Source organism: Xiphophorus hellerii, chromosome 6, assembly GCF_003331165.1.
Source record: "Xiphophorus hellerii strain 12219 chromosome 6, Xiphophorus_hellerii-4.1, whole genome shotgun sequence".
NCBI classification, from domain to species: domain Eukaryota; kingdom Metazoa; phylum Chordata; class Actinopteri; order Cyprinodontiformes; family Poeciliidae; genus Xiphophorus; species Xiphophorus hellerii.
In genome coordinates this window covers 16719530-16736097 of record NC_045677.1, presented here as the reverse complement: position 1 = coordinate 16736097, position 16568 = coordinate 16719530, and the positions used below count along the sequence as shown (strand labels likewise).

The 16568-nt window shown below is 37.1% G+C and overlaps 2 protein-coding genes across 3 annotated transcripts in view; both read left to right on the top strand.

Moving 5' to 3' along the window:
- LOC116721781 (adenylate cyclase type 1-like) overlaps positions 1-9760 on the top strand; it is a 42330-nt gene extending 32570 nt beyond the window's left edge. The window contains exons 10-20 of one of the 2 annotated variants that reach the window (XM_032565738.1): positions 1923-2020; positions 2132-2216; positions 2673-2762; positions 3084-3346; positions 4594-4720; positions 5153-5314; positions 5408-5554; positions 5646-5744; positions 6468-6582; positions 6660-6784; positions 7079-9760. In XM_032565738.1, coding sequence (XP_032421629.1) covers positions 1923-2020; positions 2132-2216; positions 2673-2762; positions 3084-3346; positions 4594-4720; positions 5153-5314; positions 5408-5554; positions 5646-5744; positions 6468-6582; positions 6660-6784; positions 7079-7495 — 1728 coding nt within the window. In that variant the 3' untranslated portion in view covers positions 7496-9760. The remainder of the gene's footprint in view (positions 1-1922; positions 2021-2131; positions 2217-2672; positions 2763-3083; positions 3347-4593; positions 4721-5152; positions 5315-5407; positions 5555-5645; positions 5745-6467; positions 6583-6659; positions 6785-7078) is intronic. The other variant, XM_032565739.1, reaches the window with a different exon arrangement.
- Positions 9761-14716: 4956 nt separating this feature from the next.
- Positions 14717-16533, top strand: LOC116721208 (insulin-like growth factor-binding protein 1). Its single transcript, XM_032564787.1, has 4 exons — positions 14717-15125; positions 15242-15384; positions 15511-15639; positions 15735-16533. The coding sequence occupies exons 1-4, from the start codon at positions 14780-14782 to the stop codon at positions 15858-15860; spliced, it is 744 nt and encodes a 247-aa protein (XP_032420678.1). The 5' UTR covers positions 14717-14779; the 3' UTR covers positions 15861-16533.
- The last annotated feature ends 35 nt before the right edge of the window (positions 16534-16568 follow it).

Genomic DNA, 16568 nt, shown 5'->3' with positions numbered 1-16568 from the left:
AATGAAAAGTACAAGTAAAAAGTAAAACAAAGCAAATGCAGTTTGAATGACATTTTTTATATTTTGGTAAACTTGTCAAATACACTTAAAATAATGTACCCAACCAAGTGCAGGCAAAATTAAACCTGCTAATAGATATACCTGCAGGCATCATTTAGTTAAGAAAATTAGGTGCTTTACCTATAGCACAAGGTTAACTTAACCTGCTTTACAACTGAACCAGCTTCTTAGTAAACCCTCCAGGACAGAAAATACAAAGTTTTTGTAAGCCTTAAGTTTTCCCTTCAAGTAAGGTCAGTGCTGAAAATGAGAAAAATAAATAGTACAGAAAATGCGGCCAACATGAAGAAAAAGAGCTGTTACGATTACTCTACTTCACAAATCAGTGAATCAGTCAATGCTACAGTCAGTAGGTGGTGCACACAACTGGTCATTATGCAAAAGAAAAAAAGAATTGGGAGGGAAATGCAGCTTATTGGCATCTGTAAACCTGGTTTTGAACTTGCATGCCTTTCCTATATTCGTTAAATTTAGTCTAAATTGCTATTGCTATGGCTTCTGTCCCCCCTTGAACAGAGGAGTCTAGGTAGCCTGCTACAGTCAACATTAGGCCTAAGCTAAATACACCACGTGTGGAACTGAAACAATGCCAAACAAAGTTCATTTATGGTCAAGATTTCACAATACAGTAGTGCCTAGTGACCAAGCTATAGTTACTGAAACAGGAGGATTATAACCATTTCATAAGAAGTTACCTCGATGTGTTTCTTCAAGTTGGACGGGGAGTTTTTGTAAGATAGAATTTCCATGTGACTGCTACTGATTGCGAGACTTGCTTTGTGTTTAATGGGAGAAGCGAAACAGGTGTATCCTAATTAAAAGTAAAGAAATCAAGAAATGGCAAAAAATGTGGAATGAAGATAAGAAAGGAAGAAGATTATATGAAGTACAAAAGTCAGTTTGAATTCGAAGCATTAATGAACGAAACAGAAGAGAAGAAATAATAATTAGTAGATTAGGAGTAGGTCATACCTACTTAAATGACATGCTTTATAAAATAGGGAGGAAAAATAATGATAAATGTGAGAGATGTGGAGAGAAAGAAAATGTAGAACACATATTGATGAACTGTAAGTCAAATGAACTCGAAAGGGAAGAATTAAAGAGAATAGTTAGAAATATGGGGCATGAATGGAATCTTAAAGGTATATTAGGAAATGAAGGAAACATAACAGATATTCACAAATTAAGGAAAGCATTGTTTATTTATCTTAAGAATACAAAATTAAAAAGTAGAATTTAATAGATATGAAGTAATGCTTCTACACACTCATGTACAGTAGGTGGCGGTATGCACCTTAAAGTTGCTTGTGATCCGCCATAATAGAAAAGAAGAAGAAGAAGAAGTATCCTATTGGAGGTGATGAACAAGCCCAGGCAAGCAGGCTACGGACTTTGTTCGGTAGCCTACTTGCTACTTGCTAATCAGTAGGTGGGATCAAAACACTTGCGTTTCTCTCTCTCGCTTTTTTGTAACGAGTAACTAAACCACACATTGAAAATGTATCGGAGTAAAAGTACGCAATTAAGTTCGGAAATATAGTGAAGTAAAAGTGAAAGTCATCAAAAATTTTCATACTCCAGGAAAGTATGAAGTACTCCAAAATATACTTAAGTAAAGTAGTGAAGTATTTTTACTTCGTTACTATACAACACTGGAAATAATTATGTATTTTTACCCTAATAAATTGTGTCCTAAAAAGCTTTTACCTGAAATTAAATGAATGAATTTAATTAAACAAAAACATTAATTCAAAAATACTCTGTAAATCATTAACAGCATTTATTCCTGTGTCACAGAAATGTTTTATTTTTTTCCCCCTAACTTCAATCATTTAATCCTGTCCGGTCTTTTACATTAGTACCACCAGGTTCCTGATGAGTACTTCACCAGCGCAGTGGTTCTCTCTCTGATCCTAGCGGCCTTGTTTGGAATTGTTTATCTTCTCATCATTCCACAGTATGTTCATCAGATAATATTTGTTCTTCTCATGAAACTTTTGAAATTCTCTAAGCATCACTAACTTATTTTGCTTATCTGTGTTTTTTGTTTGTTTTTTATTGAATTCAGGGGCACAGTTGTACTTGTCCTTCTCGTCTTCTGCATCTGTTTCCTTGTAGCTTGTATTATGTACCTGCATATCACGAGAGTACAGGTAAACACAGATCCTGTTTTAGCTTTTATGTAGGTTGATTACATTTGTTTTGCATACTTCTTTCTAATATACTGATTGTCTTCTGTTATCAGCAATTTGCAAAGCTGTCATGTTAAATATTGTTTATGTATTTACTGTGCTTTGCATATGTGTTTTATTTTATTATATTATTATACCTGTTGATTTTTAATTAAGCATGCTTTTCTAAACTATCTCTAGCTGTGCAAAGCAAATACAGACATGCACTAAACACTTGCAGCTGTAATTGAATCACTCTTGTGCTGTTAATTATTAGTTTAAGTTCTTTTTAAATATTTTCTAACTGTTCTATTCTATAATATGCCCTATCTTATTAGGTTTTTTTTCTTGATGAACATTAATAGCAGTGTATCAAATATAAGCATGCCGGTCTCTGGTGATGATTTAATGTCTTTGTCTTTTTTTTCTTACATTCAGTGTTTTCCGGGGTGCCTGACCATTCAGATTCGAACTGCTCTCTGTCTTCTTATAGTGCTTTTAATTTACGCTGTGGCCCAGGCTTGTGTTGTAAGTCCCAAAAGGAATATCCAAAATGTGACATTAGATTTCAGGTTTTTTCAAGTTTTTTCTTTTATAGGTTTTAGAGAAATATAAGCTTTAGTGTTTCTTTCAAGAAATGCCTTGTTTACTTCAGCAAGACATGGACAAGCCACATGTATCTGTTTTTAAAACTAAAACTGCTTGCATTCTTAGATTTATGTTGCTTTTCATTTGATATTTCTTATGCAAAGTGCAGACAGTATTGATAGTATTTGCAGTTTAGAATAATGTTTTCAAGTATAACTCATATATTGTGTATATTTATGCATTCTTTGTCTCTATTCATAGGTGGGTTGTATGCCCTGGATGTGGGGAAGTGCCAATACAAACAGTTCCATTATCATCATAGATGTGGACAGGGGAGCCAACCGCACCATGGCCGAGCTGCCCTGTGATGGGGCTCACTATGCTTTTCTTTCCTGTGTAGTGGGCACCCTCACATTAGCGCTTTTCCTGCGAGTATCCTGGTTGCCAAAGATGGCGTTGATGCTCCTTTTGGGAGTGCTGTACATCACTGTGCTGGAGCTCAGTGGCTTTCGCAAGACTGCAGGGTAAGGTTCAAAGCATGTCATACATTAAACATACACTTATATATATATACAGTATATATACTATATATATGGATTAATTTAAAGCATACCTTGGGACATGTTTGCTATTTCAACTTGGCAATAATGGTTTTAAATGCAAAATCACAACAAGCTTTCCAAGTAATCACTTTATATAGCACTATGTAATGAATGGGTGGACAATATGAATACATGGATTAACTTTTTCTTTAAAAAAAAAAAGAAACATCAAATAGGAAAACTAAAAAGCACTTTCTTTTTCCAAAAGGCATATTGACTTTTCTATTATGCTAAATGCTACATTTTAACACTCCTAAAAGTAATTTCAAGGGGTGTACAACTCTTCTTGCATACTGAGTTAAATTTTAAGCTACTGAATAGTAACTTTTGATAAATGGTAAAAGACTGAAACTTAATTTTTAAATATCTTTGTGGGACATTATGCCTAAGAACTGACAGTAAGATTTAAATTCATAGCCTGCAGTCTTATTAACAAAATGGATAGCATATATTTGTTAGAAAATATTTATTTTAGTCATTAAAAAATTACATCTTGATTTGCAGCAAACCACTGGAGTATTGACCTAAATTTGAGGGGGGAAAAAAGATTTACAACAATTCATGTACAACTTAATGGGAAAATTATGTTGTATGAGTTGTGTGGGTCATTCCATCATCACATTGCTGTAAATGCTAAGTGTTATTCTTTGTTTGCTCAATACAGGAAGTGCACAGATAAACAAGATTTGCAGTTGCATTTACAGTATGTGTGCTGTGATGTACTGTATGTGTGTAGAGGAGTTGTTGCTTGTCCTCAGCCCACACACTCTTTCATTTTCCACCCTTTGAAGCAGCACACATGCTTATTAGTTCCAAATCAGAAGCCTGAAAGGACAATGTGGGTTGGATGATGGGACCACATTAGTTCAGAGTGGAGGGGCTTGGACAGTATTATTGGAGCTTAGATCTGAAATTTGCTTTGGAAAATTCTGGCTCAAGTTTAGAATGAGTTTTCGTTTTGTGCACTTTATATTGTTGATGTGCAGTTACAGTCAAATACTTTATCTGCATGACAATTCATTTTGAGAAATTTTATAAGTAATTCAAATTAACCTTGATTTATGATCTCTCTCTCTCTCTTAGCACTGTGGTGGGTCCAGTCAACCCTCCTGTGTTGTTTTCTTTGTGGTCTGGTCTATTGCTAACTTCTGTGTTGGTCTCTTCCACAGTGGGGGGTCTTTCCACATCCGGGGTTATGAGCCCATCCTGTCTCTGTTGCTCTTTGTCAGTGCCCTGGCCCTCCACTCCAGACAACTTGACCTCAAGCTGCGCTTGGACTTCCTTTGGGCTGTACAGGTTTGGAAGAGTGTAGTGATGTGCAAAGTGTAACGGACTGTGCATGTTTTGAGGCATACATTTGTGAAATTTAATCAAAGTTTAAGCACAGGTGCCATATTTCTGTCATTTCAGATTTATTATATTGGGTAAAATGAGGGGGTTCAATGCTACTGGCAGCAACCAGTTCTTTTATTTTTTTGGCAAAAACAAGAGTAAGAACATTTTACTGGCCTTGTTTCACTTGGAATCACTTGCTCTCGTATGTGCACACTGTGTCATTAAAGTTCTAACTATTAAATCTAAAACTTAAACGGTTTTTGACCTTTTAAATAGCTGCTATGTAATTTTGAATGGGGGTTTTTATGAGAAGGCATTTTACTGACCCCATGTGGTAAAAATGTGAAAAAGACTCAGGCATTCTCTGCTGGTTTCTTTTTTGCGTGCTGCCAGGCGGAGGAGGAACGAGATGGGATGGAGAAAGTAAAGCTGGACAACAGGAGGATTCTCTTCAATCTACTGCCTGCCCATGTGGCTCAACACTTCTTAATGTCAAACCCCAGAAACATGGTGAGCCATGCTAATAAACAGGCATGCAGGCAGACTGACCAACAGGTAGATGAAAATAGAGGAAACAAGACAAATAATAAAGACGCAAAGGGACATCTTTTTTTTTTTTCTTTTACGGGGTTCTGTGTTTTTTATTAGGATCTGTACTATCAGTCCTACGCCCAAGTTGGTGTCCTGTTCGCCTCAATTCCAAACTTTAATGATTTCTACATTGAACTGGATGGCAACAACATGGGAGTGGAGTGCCTGAGGCTGCTAAATGAAATCATTGCTGACTTTGATGAGGTATGTTTCTCATCTTATGATTTACTTGACTTTTTGTTGCTTGAATGTGGTTTTCATTCTAATATGTATTGCTTAAATGTGCCTTTTGCAGCTTATGGACAAGGAGTGCTACAAAGATATTGAGAAAATCAAAACTATTGGCAGTACATACATGGCAGCTGTTGGGCTTGTCCCCACCATTGGCACCAAGGTGGCTGTTTATCTATCTTTCTTTGGGATTTTTTTCTGAATGTTTAAGAGTTTGTTTGGGCTTTTACAATAAAATTTATGTATTGGAAGTATTAGTTCCCTTACTTGTTTTGGAAGGAGGTCATATTGCTGGAAATTGGTAGAAAAATTATGAAAGACTCACACCTAATCTAGTTTGGGGTAAAATTAACTAACTACACTTCCAGAACAGGCCATTGTTGCTGTTTGAAGCCAGTTTCCCATCTAAACAACATCTACTGTATGTTACTACACAAAATCACATTATCTAAAGCTGTAGACCATATTCTTATCTGGGAGGACAATTTCAAGACTTGGATAAGTACAAGGATGTACCAATTTTGATGTTGCACAAATCCAAAAGTTTAATCTGCTCTTGGCAAACTCAGGGCAGATTGTCACAGCTGATGCAATACAAATATTAATTTAGCTTAGTAACTCAGAGGTATTTTGGCTTGGAAACTTAATACATGGGAATATAATATTATGCCTGACAAACATCAACACTTTCAGTTGGAGCTGATATTAATTGTAAAATGAATGAAAAGAAGAGTTTGCCTGATTTTATATTAGCCTTCAATGAGCATATGGCATCTTTCTACCACAAGTAATGGATTTGTGGATTCTGTTAATAACTTTATACAACCTCACCTTAATATTGGAGACACATTTGTATGCAGAGCCTTACTATTTCTCTGTTCTATAGGCCAAAAAATCGGTTTATGACCATTTGAGCACAATCGCAGACTACGCCATAGAAATGTTTGACGTGTTGGATGAAATCAACTACCAATCGTACAATGAATTTGTCCTCAGAGTGGGTAAGTGGACCAGCAAAATGACTCTGAATGTGAATAGGAATACTAAGGTAATTTGCTGTAAATTGATACCTGGACAGGTATCAATGTTGGTCCAGTAGTTGCCGGGGTGATTGGAGCACGACGACCACAGTATGACATCTGGGGTAATACAGTGAACGTGGCCAGTCGGATGGACAGCACCGGTGTACCAGGAAAAATTCAGGTAGATAAAACACTAAATGGTGCATTGTATTTTACTTATACAAGTAAGTAAGATATCAAGCATAAGTTCTATATCAAATGCAAGCTTTGTATTTATCACATATCTCTAAATCATACATTTCTAAATGAAAGTGTAGCTAACTACCAGACTTATTTTTAGTTAATTTTCTGTAGTTTTGTTTGAAATAGTTTAATAGACCTGAATCAAAATCAAATTTAAGTTGAACATTAATTTCCAACGAGTGTGCATTTAAAAAAAAAAAAAATGGTAAAGTTCAATACTTTTGTTTTCCAGGTGACCGAGGAGGTATATCGTATGCTGAATAGCAACTATGATTTAGTCTGCCGTGGTAAAGTCAGTGTAAAAGGTAAAGGTGAGATGCTGACATACTTTCTGGAAGGTAAAGTGCAGGGCATTGGCACTGCAACCACTTCATCGGTGATGCGTTCCACCAGCCTGGCACGCCGCATCCATTCCTGTGGCAAGACAAGCGTGCCGACCCATCTGGGCAGCGTGTCCTCCGCTGCCAGCCTGGCTGCTCAAGCCAGCATGGGAGGCAACTTTCAGACGAGCTCTGCCAACATTAGCAACAGCCAAGCAACATGCCTCCCCTCACCCTGTGTGCTAGGTGAAGTGGAAGATGAAGACGATGTAGAGGTGACAGAGATTCAAATCGAGGCTGTGGCAGCCATTGCAGATGTAGCAGTGTAGGAGGAACGACAGGACAGTTTCAAATGCAGCAGGAAGACCTGGAGAAGTCAGGGCTGTCCACGGATTTCTCAAACATCCTAGGATCCTGACATAACCCAAGATGTTTTCGGTCAGGATAACGTGCTGAAGTATTATAAAACTGACAATCAAACTTGCTTTCAGAGATTTTCTTAACTGATTGCCTCTATTCAGAGTTGAGCTGTGAAGGGAAGAAAGATGCACCGAACTGCTCAACTTTCTATGAACATCGCTATACCAGATGATTAGATTTGTGGTGTTCTCGGGTTCCTGTGCAGGTATATCCAGGTAATGTGTGCAACCTTGTTTTATATGAAGTACATATTCCCATGTACAAGGAATATGTGTATTGATACCCAGAAAAAGACTGATCATGCATTTGCTTTTGCACTGTCTTTCTGATTATGCCAAGGATATATTGCATTATTTACAGACAAAACAGTTTATTTATATTTTGGTGTATGAAGGCATGCATGTTTATAATTATAAGTGTGTGTATGCATGTGAGTTCAGTTTGAAATTGTAACAAAACAGCACAAAATCCTTTTTGTACTCACCTTTCACCGGATGAAGCTGGCTTTTTATGAAATACGGCAGTTTATCTTAGTGCATGATTTTTTAAAAATGTCAAGAGCCATAAGTGATGATACTCTGCTCGAGAGGAAAAACCAAAGTAATGATTTTAAGTTTTAGAAATTTCACAGAGATGGGATCTTGCACTTGTTACTTTCAAACATTATTAACCAATTTAAAAAGTGTCTTGTCTTGATATTACCTGGATTCACAGAGTCTAAAGTAAATGTTACGTGTATGAAAACATCATAAACTGATGGGGGGCTGTTTTCACGGTCGGTATGCACTAAAAGAGCTAGAAGGAGTGAAAAAGTTTAGTTGAATGTTGAATGCGTGCTGCCACAGAAACTAGTTCATGCCAAAATGAGAAGGTTCACTTAAAAAAACACTACACAGAACACCAATAAGCACACATGAACATACAGTGCCTTGAAAATTTATTCATACCACTTGAACATTTCCGCATTTTGTCACATTACAGCCACATACTTTAATGGATTTTAATAAGATTTTATGTGAAAGACCAACTCAAAGTAGAGTATAGCTCTGAAGTGGAGTAAAAAAATAATTTCAGTTTATTTATATAGCATCAATCACAGAAACAATACTAATTTTACGTTGCTACTCTTCTATGAAGGACACGTCTGTGCGGTTCACCACTAAAAGCTGTTCTGTCAACAGTATCTCCCACCTAAGCTGTGGATCTCTGCAGCCCATCAACACTCACCATGGGCGTTCTTGTTGCTTCTGAATAATCTTGCACGTCTTTCAATTCAGATAGCTGACAGAAGCTTGGCTTCTTTTGTTATATTGTACTCTTTCCAATTTTTGTCAGATGAACTGAGAAGTGCATTAGCAGATGTTCAAAGTTTGGAATATTTGTTTATAAAATCTAGCCCTTCTTTAAACTTTTCCACAACTTTATTGCTGGTTTTTCTACTGTGTTTATTGGTTTCTGCTTGCCCACTAATGCTCACAAACAAACCTCTGATGCTTATCAGTAATGCTCTCCTTTGTGATGGTCTAGAAAATCCTAAAAAATGGACATTGATGTTTGTGGTTGTTATATGAGAAAATGTGAAAATCCAAGGGGTACAGCTACTTTAACAAGGCACTGTAGACTAATGGGATAAGGATGGCATTCATCCATACACAAGGGAGCACTTACATGGTAATAAGCACACCACTTCTATAAATGCATGACCTTTAAGTGTTTTAAATCCTTAGTCTGTGTACATTACCTTATTTTCTTGAGGCTGCAGAAACTTTGGTGCCGTGTCTATAGCTGCTAATGTTTTTCTTCAGGCTTATACATTACTGTACAACTGCTTTTCAGTATAATAAAGCTAGAGTTTAAGAATAACATTAAGCACATATCTCTCAGATGCAGTTTCATAAATATGAGGCATGTCAGATATCTTTATAGCCTGTATCTTTAAGTGCATAGACATCTTCACTTGATAAGGAAAAGTGTGATTACATCACGTTTCAAGTTTTTTGCCTTACTCAATAAGCTTACAGTGATTGCAACTTGCCTTTTTAGATTTATTCACTTTGATATGCAGATCATAATCTTTTTTTGTAAATAGCCAAAACCTGTAAACTATGTTGTATCTTGTACAGTGTAAAGTTATTGAATATTTTGTAATAAATACAATATTGGTGCATAAAATATGAGAGCGCTTTGTGAATTTTAAGAAATGAAATAACTTCTGTCTGACTGTATAAAATGGAAATGTTATGACCAGCAGTGTAAAGGAGGTCCTTTTTTATTTTTTAAGGAGCAATTTTTAGTGTTACCCAATAGAGTTTCCTTCCTGAAACAACCAAGCAACATGCAGTGAACACACAGCTTTGTGTGCGGATCTTTCCTTGTTAGTCACACTCAGTAGATTTTTATGCTACACATTCTATTCTCTTCACGTAATTGGTTTTAAAATAACAGTTTTTGGCTTACGCAGCTGAATGCACGAGACAATAAATGTTTTGTGGGAGCACCTTGGCAAGCTAGGAGCCAGATTAATATCATCACGTCTTAAACTCTGGGCAGCAGCCAAAAATTGTTTTCCCAGCGCTGATGCAGAGTTTGTGTAGAGTTCACTCGGTGTAACAGTTAAGTCAACAAACATGTATCTTGTGCAATATTTGACAGAAAGTACAGCATGGTAGTTGTTATTGGTCTGCAGAGGAATTTAACTAATTCTGGTCAGCTGTCAATGACCTGTAGACCGCTCTACAGAGGTCTTAGCATGAAACACTAAAAATTACAACCGTTAAAGCAAATTATGAATAATTTGGAGAAAACAAAAGGAAGATCAACATATACTAATGTTTTTGACATGCTAAATATAGGATAAATAAGGCATGGCATTTTTTTGTTGTTTTATGAGTGCATTATGATTCAATTTTAAGACATGAAATAAAAAATCTTCAAGACAAATATAATTTAATTAACATCTTTCAATGAATTACAGATAGATCCAGACCTGAAAGGATAGATAGAACACAACAGGGCTGGGTTAGGTTTTTGACACATACTATGGGTGACTGATACTAATTATTAATATAAATGCAACTGGGCGTTTTTTTGTTTTTTTTTAAATAACCCACAAACTTGGTATTGGGTTGAATCAATTATTTTTAACCTTCCGGCAGTCTTAAGAGATGGGGTCATCTAGACCCATCTAGGTTTTTTTTACTCTGTGTGTGGTCTGGCGGGGTCGCACTGACCCTGTGTGTGCTTTTATATAGTTTTTTTGTGTGGTTTCAGAAACTGATGATCTGATGGGATCTGCTTCACCTTTGATATTTTCTGCGCTCCTTCTGAGAATTGTGCTAACACTAGGGTTAAATGGTTACAGATCAATTCCCTATACCTTCTTTACAGTTGCAAGGCTCTATGAAGATTGTGTGCAGATGAATTAGTCAGTTTTAATCCAATGTTTCTAAATAAAATCTCTAGCAGCCTTGAAAGTCACCAAGTTACTAAGCAGTCCACTTCAGTGAATTTTAATCTTTGTATGAATACAAATACATTGTGGATAAGGTTGAAGAAGTTTAGGGCAGCTTAGGTTATATAATAATTTCCCAAGATTTCCATATCTCGTGAAGGACTGTAAATGGAAAATGTATGCCTCAACTACAGATTTACTAATACATGTTTTTTGTGACAAGACAAGCTTCAGCCTAGAGATGCGAACCCCCCTCGGTTACTCTGGAAGAGCTGCAGAGGTTCATTGCTCAGCTAGAAGACTCAAAAAATGATTCTGCTTCAAAATAGAAGCTTCTGGTAATAGAACCACAGTGGAAACCCTTGCTGAAACTAAAACAAAAAGAGTGAGGATATGCGATTCAAGGTATGTCAAGCAGAGTGTGTGACATTGTATCGAAAGCAAACAATGAAAACTAATTTTATTTGTATAAAACTAAAACTTGACAGTTTTTAAATGAACTTCTGTGAAAGCTGGAAGATTCATACAGTTTTTAGATGGCAGTAACCTGCTTTAGTCGTGGTCTTCATTTGAATAACTATTAGTCTGCCCATCAGGTAAGATCTTTCTCTAAACTCACAACAAGTGATGTCTACTGCATGTAAAATACTGAGTGACTGCTTATAACAGCTCTGCAGAATGCTACAACAGAAAAGTTCAATTATCCCTCTAAAAGGCTGAGTTAGTCAAGATTTTAGTTTTCTTTAGATACATCACATGGCAGCTATTCAGTGCATTTAGAAATGCTAACAGGGTGAAGATAACTTTTTAAAGCTCAAATTGATCGCCAAAATGTGGAAAAATGGGATTTAGGTGACTTTGAACATTGTAAAGTTACCGGTGCCAGATGGGTTAAGCAGAATATTTCAGTAACTGCTTCTGTTGGATTTTTGTTTGTTGGGGAGAAATCCCATCCTGTTAACTGCCCACACCTGATTGCAATAATTAGCTAACAAAAAGAAACTTTCATTTCTCATATAGATCAACCAGCTGCAGGGACACTGCAAAGCAAAATGTAAGTTTTACCTTCTCATGTAGAAAAGAAAACAAAGCAGCATTCAGAGAGCTGGTTGCTTGTTGTTGTGTGTTTTTAGCATAACATAATGCGGAAAAAAGTAAAGTTACATGTTCTGGAGCCAATTCAAGAGAAGTCAGAGGAGGAAGATGAAACTGTGGGAAGAAAAGAAGAGGAAGAAAAGGAGGTGGAAAAAGAAGATGAGTTACCATTTCAAGTGGGTGTAGAGACAGAAGAGGCACTGGCAGAAAATGAAAGGGAAGAAGATGACGTTCCACTGATGGTTCGGAGACCAGGGAGGCGTTTTGGTTCTCGGCAATTGAAGAGTTTGATTCAGATTCAATTCAATGAACAGACGAAAGAAACTGAAACCTCTTCAGTGTCGGATCCAAGCACTCATTCTACTGATCTATGCGAAGAAGCTGCACCTCTGCCAGTGCTTGGGTATGAGAGGAGATTAAGTAGTAGGAGGCTGAGATTAAAGGTGAGATTAACCAGGCTCTTTATATTTGTGAGCATTGACATCTTTGATTATATAGATTTGGTTATCTTTTCAATGTCTTCTTTAAAGGTCTCCAAAACTATGTGGCAAAAATGTACAAAATCACATCAGCCAAAGAAGAGAAAGCGCTTAAGATACAAGGAGGTGCCGGTATTAGAATTTATTTCTCAAGATTTTCATGCTGCTAAAAGTATCTTTTTTTGTGACATTCCTATCTTATTTTACTTAAAGCAGGAGCCTTTTCCTCAGTGGCTTGTGAACCTGATGGTCGACATTGAAGAGGCAACAACTCATCAACTGGTGGTTGAGTAACATTTGACTTGTGAGAAATACGACTGCTTAATGCAGAGTACAATTTTCAGCTAAGTTTCCCTGTTAGGATTGCTTAAGCTGGACTGTAAATTTAGTTTGTGACATGTAAGCTCTTAAGTTTGATTTTTGTTTGGCGACATCAGGCACATTGTTAATGTCTTAGTTTACTTAGCACAAATTTGTTTCTATTTGTGTAGCCAATTAATTATTAAAATGTTGTAAGTATCAACCGATACTGATTTAATTGCTACATTTACGGTGCCTTGTTTATGTTTTCTTTTTGGGACAAATGCGCAATGGTCAGAAAACACGGAGTACCTTGTGATGACTTATAAAAACATATTCCATATTGGAATACATTTTCATAAACCCACAATTGGACCAAGTCTAAAAGGGAATAGTGGGTAAATTGCAGGTTTGTAAAGGTTAAACACTTAGATTAGGTAAAAGCTTTTTTGTTAATTATACCCATTTCTGTTTAAGAACAATATCGACAAACTTCCTTGTATTGCTTTTTTGGGTCATTTTATGTGGGGATAAATAACACAAAGAATCACATAATTATGAAGGGGAAGGAATCTGAAAAGTGTGGCTTTCAAGTCTATGAAATCCATATGAATACATTTCCACTGAGTAAAATCTAATTGCTCTGAGAAGTCATCTGATAAATCATTGGAATACTTGTATTTGTAATTTTATCAGTATACATACATCTGTTCTGTTAAAACCTCAGAGCTGAGTGCCAAACCAAATGACTTAAAGGTTGCAACCATTTGGTACAAGACATAGAATGATGACTAGAGAACAGATGTAGTAATGGAGAAAAGTAATTGAGAATAATGGATGGCTACAAAATGATTAAATCTTTCAAATTAGAGGGTAGTTTTGAGAAACGTCTTGCACAAAAAATTGTTTAGGGGTCAGATTTGGTGCACAGCAAAAGATGACCATAGGCGGACACATCTGCTAATTGTCACAGATTGTTTTTGGTAAATGCATCTATGAAAAAATATCCAATTATGCTCCTTTTTCTGTCGACAAACATGTTGTGATTCTAGCAGACAAATCAATATTGTCATGCTTATGCAACCCCTGAGAGGAGTGATCCTAGTTATCTGCTTGCGTGATGGGATGAACCTTCACCAGCAAGCCCAAAGGGAAAAATAGTTTGTCATTGCCAAAACAATGTCACTGGACAATCGGTCAGCATTACTTCAAAAGATGGCAGACATAACCATGTTGTCCCACAAACAGATCATTATAACCTTTGACTAACCCTTTAAAGTTTGGATGTAGAGGTTATTTAATATTTACTGATTTATCTAAGTCTTTCAGGGGTCTCAAACTCCAGTCCTCGAGGGCCGCAGTCCTGGAGTTTTTAGATGTGCCACAGGTACAAAACACTGGAATGAAATGGCTTAATTACCACCTGCTTGTGTAGATCAGTTCTCCCAGCCTTGCTAATGACCTAATTATTCTTTTCAGGTGTGGTGCAGCAGAGGCACATCTAAAAGTTGCAGGACTGCAGCCCTCGAGGACTGGAGTTTGAGACCCCTGAGAGCAGTAGCACTGAAAAAATACTTTCAGGACATCACCTGTAAAAGTAAAGCTTGAGCAGAGTTGTTTTTTAAGTAAAATCTCTTTATGTTCCAGTGTCAATATTTACTGAAGACCTTGTAAGCATGGATCTGTGCACGTCACACAGGGTCACCCACTGTTTGTGCTATCTGTGTCAAAAATGTTTCATATATGTGGTCAATGATTAACTTCTCAAAAGGCCACATCTCCATACAAATACGAGTGCTTCGCAGAAATCTCATAAGAAGAAAAGCTAGAGCTGTTTGGTGTACTTTTAAGACCCACAACTAAAAGCAATGCTTGAATTTTCTGAGAAGTTGACATTTGTTGTGGCAGTGGCTCTGGCCGTCATGGCTTTGGGGAGTTCATCCCCAGTGGTGGGTCCTGAGCCCATCCGCTGCGCTCCTTGTACGCAGCAGAAGCTGAGCAACTGTCCTGCAGTCTCTGCTGACTGCAAGCAAATGCTGAGGGAGCCTGGCTGTGGTTGCTGCATGGCATGCGCTCTGGAGAAAGGTGCTTCCTGTGGTGTTCACACAGCCCACTGCGGTGAGGGGCTCCGCTGCACTCCTAGGCCGGGTGAGACCAGACCACTCCATGCCCTGACCAGAGGACAGGGAGTGTGCACTGATGACGAGGGACAAGGTAAGCTTCAGGGTTTTTTTGTTGTTGTAGTGTTTGCTAAGAAATGTAGTCTTTTTTTTCATAGCTTTAAAAGAAAAACAATTTCTGACAGAATACATTTTACAAAATCCCTCTAGAAGCAGGGGATGAAGTCCAAGAACATGGCTCTGCGCACTACCTGTTAGGACTTAACCTCCCCTCTGACCACCAAGACACAGCTGAGATGCATGAGAGCTTGAAAGCCAGAGTTAACGCCATCCGCAATAAACTGGTACAGCAGGTGAGACAACGCATCAGTGTCACTGAGGGAGAAATAATTAACGCAAGGGACGACCTAATTCTGGAGATAAATTTAAAAATGATAAGGAGTCTCAATGTTTTTTTTTTTTGTTTTTTTTTCTTTAAGGGTCCCTGTCATGTTGAACTGCACGCAGCACTGGATATGATTGCCAGCTCTCAGCAGCAATTAGGAGATAAGTTCACAACCTTTTATCTCCCGAATTGTGACAAGCATGGCTACTACAAACCCAAGCAGGTAAGTTTGTGTTTTCAAGTTTTGTTGCCAGCACCCAAAATGTATTTATTTTAGCTTACTGGGCCAATGAGACCGGTGCTTGGTTTCTGTTTCAGTGCGAGTCATCTCTGGTTGGACCACCTGTTCGCTGCTGGTGTGTTTCTTCTTGGAATGGGAAGAAGCTGCCAGGAACCAGCGACCTTCTCGCCGATGCCCACTGCCAACAAGAAGTTGCTCTCTAGGATATTAATTTTCTGACATAAACATATGAAACTGTGTTGAATAACTTTACCTTTAAGTAAATACAGTATGTAAAACTAGCCTAATGAACAAAAAATGTAAAATTATGTCAGATGAAAATGCCATCTATTTTATGAACATTATGTATAACATTATTTATTCTTTGATGTATCTCACAGTTATTATCAGTGTATTTTTAAAAGCATGTTTGCAAGTTTTTGGCCAAGTGAATAACTCCATTACTCAAAACAATAGGTCTGCAGCTCCACCAAAGTAAGTTTGATTAATTATAACTTGCAAATACACAATAGGCCATTCATTTAAGCTGTTGACCATTTCTTGAATAAATGTTCACTTATTCAAAGGGGATTCTTAAAGTGGCATATTCTGGCTGAGCACAAATATAGAAGACTATCCAAGATGCTGTACGTTTTTGCATGCACTGCTCATTTTGTCTACCTCTCCTTGCATTTGCAGGTTCTTTGACTATGATTAATGGTTGCATCTGTTGTATTTATTCATGTCTGTATACGAGTTTGATGTAAAAAAAAAAAAACATACACAGTACACTGGTTTAAGTGTTATTGAAGTACTGCTATCCTGATGTTGTTTTTCTTAATGAAGCATTGTACATAATACTTCTAAATGTATATAATAAAACATTTCATCAAGTTTAAATAGTTTTGAATGTTTCATTTTATGATCAGAAA

Excerpts from the sequence above, each read along its gene's own strand:
- LOC116721208 (XM_032564787.1), top strand. The coding sequence starts at position 14,780 with ATGCTTGAATTTTCTGAGAAGTTGACATTTGTTGTGGCAGTGGCTCTG. Across the intron at positions 15,126-15,241 it reads CACTGATGACGAGGGACAAG|AAGCAGGGGATGAAGTCCAA; the intron begins GTAAGCTTCAGG and ends AAATCCCTCTAG. Across the intron at positions 15,385-15,510 it reads GCAATAAACTGGTACAGCAG|GGTCCCTGTCATGTTGAACT; the intron begins GTGAGACAACGC and ends TTTTTCTTTAAG.